Source organism: Protopterus annectens, chromosome 3.part0 (assembly GCF_019279795.1).
Source record: "Protopterus annectens isolate FY-2018-M chromosome 3.part0, PAN1.0, whole genome shotgun sequence".
Lineage (NCBI taxonomy): Eukaryota > Metazoa > Chordata > Ceratodontiformes > Protopteridae > Protopterus > Protopterus annectens.
This window is the reverse complement of record NC_056731.1, coordinates 1,143,490,051-1,143,502,806: the sequence shown is the minus strand read 5'-3', so window position 1 is coordinate 1,143,502,806 and position 12,756 is coordinate 1,143,490,051. Positions and strand designations below refer to the sequence as shown.

Genomic DNA, 12,756 nt, shown 5'->3' with positions numbered 1-12,756 from the left:
GCTCTTAACCAAACTATTCATCTGCCAACTTTTTATCCAAATCCACAGAACAAGGGGGAAAGAATTCTGCATTCTTTGGACATACACAGACAGCTTAGATTCTACTTGGACAGAACCAAAGTTTTCAGAAAGAGCGATTACTAGTGGCATATGCTGCAGGATCACAAGGAAAGGCTATCTCAAAGCAGACCATTTCAGAGTGGATAGGCCACTGCATTCGTTTCTGCTACTTACACCATGGCAAGCCAGTGCCTAAGGGCATTAGGCCACATTCAACCAGAGCTGCAGCCACTTCAGCAGCCTTTCTCAGGGGAGTACCAACCAAGGACATTTTAGAGGCTGCTACTTGGAGTTCAGTGCACACCTTTACAAAGCACTATCATCTGCCACTCTACTCTAAATCCAGGGCAGGCTTTGCCACTGCAGTTCTGCAGGGCCTCTTAGTCGGTCCTAATGCTGTTTAGCTCCAGCCTCCCATCCATACCTTTGGGACTCTACCCAAATGTAATGACTGCAACAGTGAAACACGAACATAGTACAGTTGTGCACACTTACCATAAATGTAGATGTTCGAGTGTATTCACTGTTGCAGTCCAGGTTACCCACCTGCCATCCCCCTTTTCTTCTGATGGAACCTATCTTTCCTTCTCTGATTTATACAACCTATGTGGTGTATTTGCTGGTAGGTTAAGGTAAAGTTTATATTGGTGCGTGTATTTATATATATATATATATATATATATATATATATATATATATATATATATAAATTTTGGCTACCCTTTTAGGGGGCACCTGACATCTGGGGCAAGAAAAACTAAAGAAAATGGCGTTGGCCGCATCTTTTATACCCCTGACGACCTGACGTCAGGAAGGCGACAGCAGCTGACGCAGGACCCAGGACTTTGGAATTCAGGCCGACTGAGGGCAACCTGCCAGCAGGATTACCCAAATGTAATGACTGCAACAGTGAATACACTCGAACATCTACATTTATGGTAAGTGTACACAACTGTACTTTCCTGGAGGCAAGCTCAGGGTATGGGCACAGCAGTGCCCAGCATACCGCATATTCTTCAGTACTTAACAAAGATGCTCCACAAGGGCCTTTCCTTCTCTTCTATTAAAATTCATGCCTCAGCCATTTCAGCACATTATAATACTGTGCCACCCCTCTTCTCTCACCCCCTGCTGAAGCAATTCCTCAGAGAGGCTAAAAATTTAAGACCACCCAGGAGAAGCCCCTACTCCAGCCTGGGACCTTAACTTTGTATTGGAAAAGCTGACTCTACCTCCTTTTGAGCCAGCTGCAACTGCAGAGTTGAAATTCCTTTCTTGGAAAACAGCCTTCCTTCTAGCCATCACTTCAGCAAGAAGAGTGTCTGAATTACAGGCTCTCATGGCAGTGGAGCCCTTCATCATCTTCCATGCAGACAGGGTGTCCCTCAGGACCAATCCTTCCTTTATGCCCAAGGTGGTATCCAGTGTGGCCCTTTATCAGTCCATTCATTTGCCAACCTTCTTTTCTAATCCATAAAACAAAGGAGAACAAATACTGCACCCTTTGGACGTGCACAGACTACTTAGATTTTATTTGGTCAGGACTAAACCTCTCAGGAAAACTGAACAGCTGCTAGTTGCCTTTGCTGCAGGGGCCGAGGGGAAGGCCATTTCAAAGCAATCCATTTCTAAGTGGATAAGCCATTGCATTCATTTCGGCTATAAGCACCATGGAAAACCTACCGCATGGAATAAGATCACATTCCACCAGGGCTGCATCTACTTCAACAGCCTTTCTCAGAGGTGTTCCTACCAGGGACATCCTAGAAGCTGCTACATGGAGTTCTGTTCATGCCTTCACCAAGCACTACCATTTGCCTATTTTTTCTAAATCCAGAGCTGGTTTCGCCACTGTAGTCTTGCAGGGCCTAATAGCTGGTCCTAATGCTCTCTAATTGCCTCCTCCCTTCCTTAGCTTTGGGAATCTACCCAAACTTAATGACTGCAACAGTGAAACACAAAGAACAAAGTACAGTTGTATACACTTACCATAAATGTAGATGTTCGAGGGTATTCACTGTTGCAGTCCTGGTTACCCTCCCTCCAGTCCCCTGACTTGTATTGGCTATACCTCTCTTCTTGTTTACTGTATTTAAGCTTTCTGGTGTATTTGCTTTTTGTTGGAGGTGTAACTTTGTATACAGTTGCTTCCCATTATGGGGGCACCTGACATCTGGCGCAAGAAAAACTGATGTAATGGCGTCGGCTGCATGCTTTATACCCCTGACTACCTGATGTCATGGAAGAAGAGACAGCAACCGACGCAGGACATAAGACTTTGATAATCAGCCCAGCTGAGGGCTACCTGCAAGCAGATAACCCAAATGTAATGACTGCAACAGTGAATACACTCGAACATCTACATTTATGGTAAGTGTACACAACTGTACTTTCCAAACCCAACTAGCAGGAATGAAGGCGAGATTATGGACAGCAAACATGGAATGTTATGGTGGGTACGTAGCTTCTTCTTTGTTTCTCCTATCCCCAAATTTCACAGGAACTACCCCTCATAAACCCCATTCATGAGGAAACATTCTGCTCCCTCCTCTTTCTAGGGGCAGAAAGACTGCCAGGAAGCAAATAACTCCTTCCAGGCCTGCTCAGACTCCACCCAGAAGCCTCGATTTCAAGACAGGGCAGGTAGGTCTTATCCATTATGACCTGGATCACAACTCCTGCTATGAGAGGCATTCCACAGCCCCCCAAAGAACAGTTTCCATTGTTTCAGCCTGTTATAGATGGCCTCGTTCCCCAGGGAATAATTCAACTTGTCCCTCTGACAGAAAAGGAAAAAGGTTTCTACTCCAGACACTTCCTAGTCCCAAGGAAAGATGGCCCCTGGAGACCAATCCTAGATCTTTCCTGCTTCAGTCTCTTCTTTCAAGTGCCCGCCTTTTGAATGCTCATTCTGCAGACCCTCTTCCCTTTGATTTTCCCTCAGGGGTTCTTGGCCACCTTGGACGTCAACGATGCCTACCTGCACATCCCCATAAGGCCCAATTACAGGAGATACATGTTCTTCTCTGTGACCTGATTACATTTTTAATTCTGTGCCTTGCCCTTCAGACTTTCTACTGCACCAAAGGTCTTCAGCAAGTGCTTGGCAACAGTGGTAGCCTTTTGTAGGACCAAGGGATTCAAATTTTCCTTTACCTAGACAACAACCTCATCCAGGCAAACTGCACAGAATCCCTGCAACACCATCTACAAACAGTAATATCACTCCTGCAAGCACTGGGCTTCAAGATAAATTGCCCCAAGTCCAACATGACCCCCTCTCAGAACCTAATATTCTTGGGGTGCAGGATAAGGATGGAAGTCATGAGGGCTTTTCTGCCTCCTCAAAAGGTGGAAAAGTTAAGGCAGTACCTGCTCACTGTCCTTCAGGCCACAGACTTGACTGCCAGGCAGTACCTCAGACTACTGGGTCATATGCCATTGACCTCTCCCATGTTGCCATTGGCAAGGCTCCACGTGAGAAAGCTGCAATGGTACCAAAGGTCTATATGGACACAGCATTGTCATCCTCTAGAGTACAGAATCCCCTTCTTACCTTGCCTCAAGAACGAGATTCAGTAGTGGATGAATCGAGTGAACTACAACCCAAGACTCCCCTTTTAGGCCCCCTTGCCAGTGCAGGAGATGTACATGGATGCCTTGGATCTGGGTTGGGGAGCAGCCATGGGTTCCCTAAGAGTGCACGATACTTGGCCAGACTCCATCAAACAGGAACATATCAGTATCAGAAAGATGAGAACAATTCTTTTGGCCCTAAAGGCTTTCCATCACATGCTGAAATATGGCCCACTAAAACTGTTCACAGACAACACCATAGTTCTGTGGTATGTGAACAAGCAGGGGAGAACAAAGTCCAACTTGCTGTGCAGACTAGCTCTCCAAGTGTGGGAGCTTGCCACAAAACAGGGAGTCACACTACAGCCACTTTATATCCCTTCAGAGCAGAATACTCAGGCAGACACCTTAAACAGGTCTGTGTCACAGTCCCACAAGTGGATGCTCCACAGGGATGTGTTCTTGGACATAGTCCACAAATGGGGTAAACCTCAGATAGATCCGTTTGCCTCCCCTATGAAGAGACATCTTCCATCTTTTTGAACCAAGCTGCCCAGTCCTCTGACAAGGGCAATGTACACCTTCTCAATCTCTTGGAAGGAGATGTTTCTGTTTGCATTTCCCCCCTTCCCACTACTTCAGAAAGTCTTACTGAAAATTTAGCAGTACAAACCAAAAATCTAGTTGGTGACTCCCTTTTGGCCAAGACAACACTGGATGTTCTTCGTGTTTCACTGTTGCAGTCATTACATTTGGGTAATCTGCTGGCAGGTTGCCTTCAGTCGGCCTGATTAACAAAGTCTTGGGTCCTGCATCAGTTGCTGTCCCTTCTTCCATGACGTCAGGTCGTCAGAGGTATAAAACATGCAGCTGATGCCATTACATCAGTCTTTCTTGCCGCGCGGTGCCCGAAGCAGAAGCAGTTCGCAAGTGCTGGTCGGCCGACACCTGAAATTTTTGTTTTCGAGTTTCAGAACCGAAGTCTTCAACTAAAAGCTAAGTACCCCATTGGGGAAACTTTTTCTTGCTCCTTACCGATGTCAGTAAAAGTTAATAATTGCATTACTTGTGGGAAGCAAATACCTCATAAGGATTTTCATTTGTACTGTATTCCTCGCCTAGGCCCTGATCATAATGTACCTTGTTGTCGGTTTTCTGCTAGATTTAATCAACGCACTATTAAACGTCGGTACATTTTTGCTTGTAAAAATTTTGGCTCACGATTTAACTATCCAGAAATGACGTCGGTTAGCTATCCGACTACCGGAATACCTAAAAAACACAAAGAAAGACAGAGACAGGCTGTCGAAGTCCAAAACTGATGACACTTCTCCTAAGCCAGTCGCTAGTTCACCGGTCCTCAGTGAGGCGCTTTCGCAGCCCCTGATGCCCGCTACTTTTGATTCACAGGTTTCTACTGAGCCCCATTCGGAGTTCGGTATGCCGCGAGATGCTTTAAGTATTGAACCCACGGATGTCTCTAACCCAGATGGGTCTGGAGCCGCTGTGCAGGCACCGGCTTCTGAGGGTGTTTTCAGGCCTAAAGATTTGTATATTAAACCGATGCCATCTTCAAAACTAAGGCCAAAATCTACTTCTATGTCTAAAAATCCGACGCTTGGGCCACGTGTGCAGGCCCCTATGCCTAAAAAGCAAATGATCAAAATGGCTGAAGACTTAATTACCTTGATCGGGGTAGCCAACCCTCTCCTGCTAAGAGGCCTAGGCAAGACATTGATTATGAATCTTCTGCTCAGGATTCTGTTCCTTCTGATTCTTCTTCTGAACAGGATTTATCTATACCTACTTATGAGGACTCTGACGCAGAAGATTCCATTCCTTCTGCTTCTCCCCCTGAGGATTTCTCTTTTGGAGAATCTTTACATACCTTAAGGGAACATTTCCACTGGGAAAGTCAGGATTTCTCTGAATCTAAAAAGAGACTTAGGGATTTTCTTCTTCCTCCTCAGCATAGGCCTTTGGCTATACCTCCTTTTCTAGACTTTGTTGATGATGTTTTTTCAGAATGTAGTATGACTCCTGATTCTCTGCCTCCGGCTCCTTGTAAGCCAGACAGATACTACAGGGTTCCTGACTCCCACAAATTCCTTTTCAAAAATCCTACTGCTGATCCTGAAACCATTTCTCAGGGTCCCAAGGGCATTAAGGCCTCTACTGCTAAAAATCCTACCCCTTGCTGATAGAGATTCCAGGGCGCTGGATAGATGGGGTAAGAAGGTTTACACGTCTGCAACCTTGGCAATCAGGGCTTTAAACTGTCAATTTCATATGCTTAAATATCAACAGCATATCATGGGACTACTTAAACAAAAAATTATGTTAATCTCTGACTGTGTGGAAAAAAGATTTGCAGGATTTATTACATTCAGCCGAACAAGTTGGAAAACATACTATGCAATGTGGTTTTGATTCCTTTGAGGCCTCTTGCAGGGTTGCTGTAACTGGATCTGTGCTAAGAAGGCTTGCTTGGCTCAAAGAGCAAACTCTGCCTGACCATGTTAAAGCAAAATTGTTGGATGCTCCTTTACAACAGGACCGTCTCTTTGGTAATAAGGCTGAAGAAGTGATAAAAAAGATGGAAGATAAAGCTAAATCTATGCAAACTGTGAAAGATTTCTTACAAGTGCAACCTCCAAGATTTAGTAGGCACTGGCCTACTCAGAACTGGTCCTTTCCAGTCCCTTCGAGAGCCGCTCAAGTCAAATCCAGACATTCCAAAATATCCAGGTTTCAGTCACAAGGAACTTTTAGAACAAAACAATGGAGTGCCTCCACCTCCAAATCTGGAAACAACAAGGCACCTCCCTATGGTAAACAGTCTCAATGACGCCCCTCTACAATCACCAAGCACTTACCTTTTAGCCGCCTCTTTGGGAGAAACCTGGCACTTCATGCACGAAACTGGCAACTTATTACCCAGGACAAATTGGTTTTAAATATAGTATCCCAGGGATACAGATTTCATTTCCATATGTTGCCAATCCCATACGGATGGCCAGAATCTGCCCCCAAATCAGTGGGCAGAGGCACAGAAACAAGTTCTGTCCTTCATGAATATGGGGACTATTCAACCAGTACCAGAAAAGGAAAAGGGACAAGGTTTCTATGCAAGACTTTTCCTGGTACCCAGAAAAGACAAATCATGGCGTCCAGTTCTGGACTTATCCACTCTAAACACATTTCTGGACATTCCAAAATTCAAGATGCTGACTCTTCAACAGTTACTACCTATGCTAGGCAAAGATGCCTGGTTGGTAACTCTAGACTTAAAAGAGGCTTACCTGCATATCCCAATCAGAGAATCCTGCAGAAGATATCTCCGCTTCAAAGCAGGCTACTTGCATTACCAGTTCTCTGTACTGCCCTCTGGCTTATCTACTGCGCCCAGGGTCTTCACAAAGTGCCTGGCTCCAGTAATTGTATTTTGCAGGCAAAGAAATATTCAAATATATCCATACCTGGACGATTGTCTAATTCAGGCAGAAAACAAGGACATTCTTCTAAAGTATCTGGCATTTGTAACAAGGGTTCTAACTTGTCTAGGGTACACCATAAACGAAAAGAAATCACAAATGGTACCCTCTCAAAAAATTACATTTCTGGGTGCAAGCTTGAATACAACTGCCCAGATGACTTACCTTACGCCAGAAAAGCAAATTCAATTGGTGACTTACTTCAAACCGTTGGCCACAAAAACCCTGCTATCTGCAAGACAAATTCTGCAAGCCTTGGGGTTCATGGCCTCCTGCATTCTTCTAATTCCATATGCAAGACTGCATATGAGGAAACTTCAGTGATACTTAAAAGGTTTATGGAGTCAACATTGTCACAGCCTGGTAACAATGATTCCTATCATACCTTGCCTGTAACTGGAGTTCCTATGGTGGGCAGAGGCCTGCCACCAAAACAAGGGACTGCCATTCACTCCATCCCCTGCTGCCCAAACCCTAACTACAGACACATCAGACTATGCTTGGAGGGGGGCTCATCTGGCAGGAAGGTGCATTCAGGGCAAATGGAGCCCAAATCAAATGCATCTACATATCAATCAGAAAGAGATGCTAGCTGTACAGAATGCACTGACAACCTTCAAGGACTACCTTCATCCAGGACAACTAATGATACAGACAGACAACACCACAGTTATGTGGTAAATAAACAAGCAGGGGGGTACACATTCCTACCCCCTTTGCAGACTAGCCATGGCATTGTGGAACACGGCCTTGACCTACCAAATACAACTACAAGCTCAATTCCTGCCAGGAAAGCTAAATACTCTGGCAGACAAACTAATCAGAAATCTTATGGATCCACACGAATGGAAACTGGAACCACAAATTTTCAGCATGTTGACACACAAATGGGGGAGTCCAGACATAGATCTTTTTGCCTCACCCCAGAACTATCAGTTGGACAAATTCTGCACAAGAATCCATCACAAAAAAACTTGGAAAGTGGATGCTTTATCATTCAGCTGGAAAAACCTATCAGTCTATGCTTTTCCCCCCTCTGCTCTCCAAAGTTCTACTAAAAGTCAGACAGGACAAACCAGAAATGATTCTGATTGCTCCAGACTGGCCTCGCCAACACTGGTACCCACTCCTGCACAATGTGTCACACCTTCCTCCATGGCACCTGCCTCAGACACCTTACCTACTGTCTCAGCAGAACTACCAAATTCTGCACACTTAGCTCCAAACTTTGAATCTTGCAGCGTAGCTAATCAGCTAATTTCACCATTGACATCCCTCAGCAAACCTGTGATGGATGTCATTTTGGAGGCTAGAAGTCCTAGTTCTAGAAAATCTTATGCTGACAAATAGAAAAGATTCTGTGCCTGGAACCAATCGCAGGGAATAAGCACAGCAATGCCCAATATTCCTCAGATTCTGCAGTATTTAACTGAGATGCTTCACAAGGGCCTATCTTTTACTTCCATAAAAATCCATGCCTCAGCCATTTTAGCTCATTACAACACAGAACCTCCCCTCTTTTCACATCCTCTGCTAAAGCAGTATCTCAGAGGGGCCCAAAATTTAAGACCTCCCTTTTGTTTTGGAAAAACTCACTCTCCCTCCTTTTGAGCCAGCTGCTACTGCAGACCTAAAATTTCTCTCCTGGAAAACAGCTTTCCTTTTAGGAGTCACTTCAGCTAGAAGGATTTCAGAATTACAGTCTCTTATGGCAGTGGAGCCTTTCATTATTTTTCATCCGGACAGGGTGGCTCTCAGGACCAATCCATCTTTCATGCCTAAGGTGGTATCCAGTGTGGCTCTTAATCAGACCATTCATCTGCCAACTTTCTTTCCCAATCCACAGAACAAGGGTGAGAGGATTCTGCATTCATTGGATGTACACAGACAACTTAGATTCTACTTAAACAGGACAAAATCTCTATGAAAATCTGAACAACTATTGGTGGCATTTGCTGCTGAAGCAGAGGGAAAGGCTATTTCAAAGCAGACCATTTCCAAATGGATAAGCCATTTATTCGTTTCTGCTATATGCACCATGGTAGACCTATCCTCAAGGGGATCAGATCTCCATCTACTTCTGCAGCCTTTCTCAGAGGGGTTCCTACCAGAGACATTCTAGAAGCTGCTACCTGGAGCTCAGTTCATACGTTCACCACTTATTATTATTTACCCCTCTTCTCTAAATCCAGAGCTGGCTTTGCCACTGCTGTCCTGCAGGGCCTTATATCTGCTCCTAATGCTGTATAAATCCATCCTCTCAACCATAGCTTTGTGATTCTACCCAAATGTAATGACTGCAACAATGAAACACGAAGAAAATAGTACAGTTGTGTACACTTACCATAACTGTAGATGTTCAAGTGTATTCACAGTTGCAGTCCTAGTTACCCACCCTTCAGCCCCCTGTTTTTCTCTTACTATACCTCTCCTTTCTTTTACTATGCTTAAAAGCCTTTTTGGTGTATTTGCTTTTGTTTGGAGGTATATTTTTTGTGTTTTAAATTTTATATATATATATATATATATATATATATATATATATATATATATATATATATATATATATATTGCCCCCCATTTGGGGGTCACCTGACATCTGGGGCAAGAAAAACTGATGTAATGGCGTCAGCTGCATGTTTTATACCCCTGACGACCTGACGTCATGGAAGAAGGGACAGCAACCGACGCAGGACCCAAGACTTTGTTAATCAAGCTGATTAAGGGCAACCTGCCAGCAGATTACCCAAATGTAATAACTGCAACAGTGAATACACTCGAACATCTACATTTATGGTAAGTGTACACAACTGTACTTCCCCCCCTCCTTTTGCATTTAGCCAGGAGCAGTCGCCACAAATTACCTCACAGAGTGGACCTTCTCACACAGGACAGAGGGATCTCTAATCCATCCCCACCTACAATCTCTGAACTTTACCCTGTGGGTGATCCCTTACAGACACCTCTACAGTGAGGACATGCTCACAGTCCTGCAGAAGGCCAGGAAACCTAATACTAGGAGATCGTGTATGTCTAAAAGGAAAAGATTCTTCATATGTTGTCTACAAAAACAGCTGGACCCTTTCCAGGGTGATGTCCCTTTGGTACTGTCATACCTGTGTGAACTGTTACAGACAGGGGTGGTGTACTCCTCTGTTAAAGCCCACCTTGATGCTATTTCAGCTTATCTGCCTATGGACTCTCCTTTCTCGATTTCCTGGAATGTTATTCCTAAAGGGAGTGCTGCATCTCTGGGCCCTGCCCAAGGACCTGAATTATGTTTTGGAGAAGCTTATGGTGGCCCCTTTGAACCAGCTTCTGAGGCCTCTTTACAACACTGCAGTTGGAAAACAGTACTCCTAGTAGCCTTGACATCAGCTAGAAGAGTGTCAAAGTTACAGGCTGTCATGGCCATTCTTCTTTTCTTCATCGTCCACAAAGACAAGGTAACTCTTAGGACCAATCCTTCCTTCATGCCCAAAATGGTTGGTGAGGTATCCTTAAACCAAGCTATTCACCTTTCCACCTTTTTTGCCCATCCTCAGAGTGACAGTGAGAGAGTCTTACAATGCCTTTCTATTCATATGCTGCTGTATTCTGACATCAGGGAGTTTGCTTGCTTCTGGTGAACTCTCGTATGCCAGGCTGTTATACAAAATTTAAATGCTACCACTAGCGTGCACGTGACGGCCCACGACTCTGTCGGACATCCGTCATAAATGGACGTCGGGTATAAAGCGGATTTCAGAACACACCTCTTCAGAACTTTTCTGCCTCCTAGACACCCCTCTATCCATTCTCCTCTCCCTTGTCCTTCCTGCTTGGAGGGTGGGTAACCAGAGATACTTCATGACCTGGGAGATCTACTCCCAAAGGGATCCCTCCCCCACCCAAAGACCAAATCCCAGTTTTCCTCCCATCCTGCAGGAACTTCTTGCTCAAGGAACCATCCAGGAGGTCCCATCTCCTGCCAGAGGAAAAGTTTTTAAGAGTTTTCCCAGTTCCCAGGAAGTAAGGTCCCTGGAGGCCTATCCTGGACCTATCCCACCTAAACACCTTCCTCCGAGTTCCCTCCTTCAGGATGCTCTCTCTCCCTACCCTTCTGCCACTCATTCTGCCTCAGGCTTTCCTAGTGTCCCTAGACATAAAGGATACCTACTTGCACATCCTTATCCACCCTCTATTCAAATAGTACCTCTGTTTCTCTGTGGATTCTACACTTATCAGTTCTGTGCTTTACCCTTTGGTCTTTCTACGGCCCCAAGAGTATGTACAAAATGTCTGGCCCCAGTCATGGCATTTGCCAGGACCAAAGGAATACGGCTTTTTCCCTATCTAGACGACATCCTTATCCAAGCTACCTCAAGTTTAATGGCCTTGTAACACCTGCAGTTCACCATCTCTCTCCTTACAGGTCTGGGGTTCACCATGAATCACAAAAAAATCATCCCTGACACCCTCTCAGGATCATGCATTTCTAGGATGTCAAATTCTGACCAGGGAAGTGATGGCTTGCCTGCCACCAGAAAAGATTGTGACACTCGCATCTTTCTTCCAGGAGATTATTCCTGTTAAAACTCCTGTTTAAAATTCCTGTTTACTTAGCAATCCCTCAAGCTACTTGCATACAATATGCAGATGATTCCACGCTCATATGTTCTGCCAACTCCACATCTGAACTACAATCCCTAACTCAGATAGTATTCAACTCAGTCGAGGCATGGTTCCTAAAACGTTGCCTCCTTTTGAATGCCAAAAAAAAACAAGCTATTACTCTTTACACCTAACAGTAAGTCCCCCCCAATCAATTTCTCTATCAAATCAAATAATGGCACCATTATAACCCCAGACTCTACCACTAAACTATTAGGAGTCTTAATTGACAATAACCTTACATTTGATAATCATATCAATAACACTATAAAATCCGTAAATAGAAAATTAGGTTCCCTATATAGAATAAAACCATTCTTAACACCAACAGCCAGAGCTACTATTGCCCACTCCCGTTTAATCTCCACTCTTCTCTATGCTTCCCCCATTTATACCAACCTAAAGAAAAGTAATCTCACTAAACTAACTAACTCCTATAATAATATTGCAAGGTTTGCCACTGGGAACCCATTTAGAACCAATCACTGTCTGAACTTAAAGCAACTTAACTGGCTTGAACTAAAAAACATTCTGATACTCTCCCAACTTACCATTATTCATAGGATATTTTACCAGCCCAAGAACACACCGATACTCACTAACCTTATTACCCCCTATGTAAACCTCAACTCCTTACGCTCCTCCACTAAACTACTGGCTAGCAATACCAAATCTAATAACATGGCAGGTGACTCCTTGTTTTCAAATACCACTGGAAAATTCTGGAACATGTTGCCATCAGATCTAACTGCACTTCCCTCCTTCCCACTCTTTAAACAAAGGCTGAAGCAATATCTTATAACTAACTGGTTATGCCCTTGTTGTTACCCTGACTAATTGTCTGCATTCTTTTTTGCCATGTTTCTATATCCTCCCTCCCCTTTACTTTTTCAAACACTACTTACCCCTTAGTAGCATAAACTACTTTAAACTATTTCCTAAAAATAGGATATGAACTAACTGTGGACATATT

General features: G+C 44.2%; 1 protein-coding gene across 1 annotated transcript in view; it reads left to right on the top strand.

The window, feature by feature from the left end:
* MIB1 (MIB E3 ubiquitin protein ligase 1) overlaps positions 1-12,756 on the top strand; it is a 1,882,202-nt gene that overhangs the window by 1,329,771 nt on the left and 539,675 nt on the right. Inside the window, exon 18 of the mRNA XM_044065767.1 lies at positions 3,221-3,707. Coding sequence (XP_043921702.1) covers positions 3,221-3,707 — 487 coding nt within the window. The remainder of the gene's footprint in view (positions 1-3,220; positions 3,708-12,756) is intronic.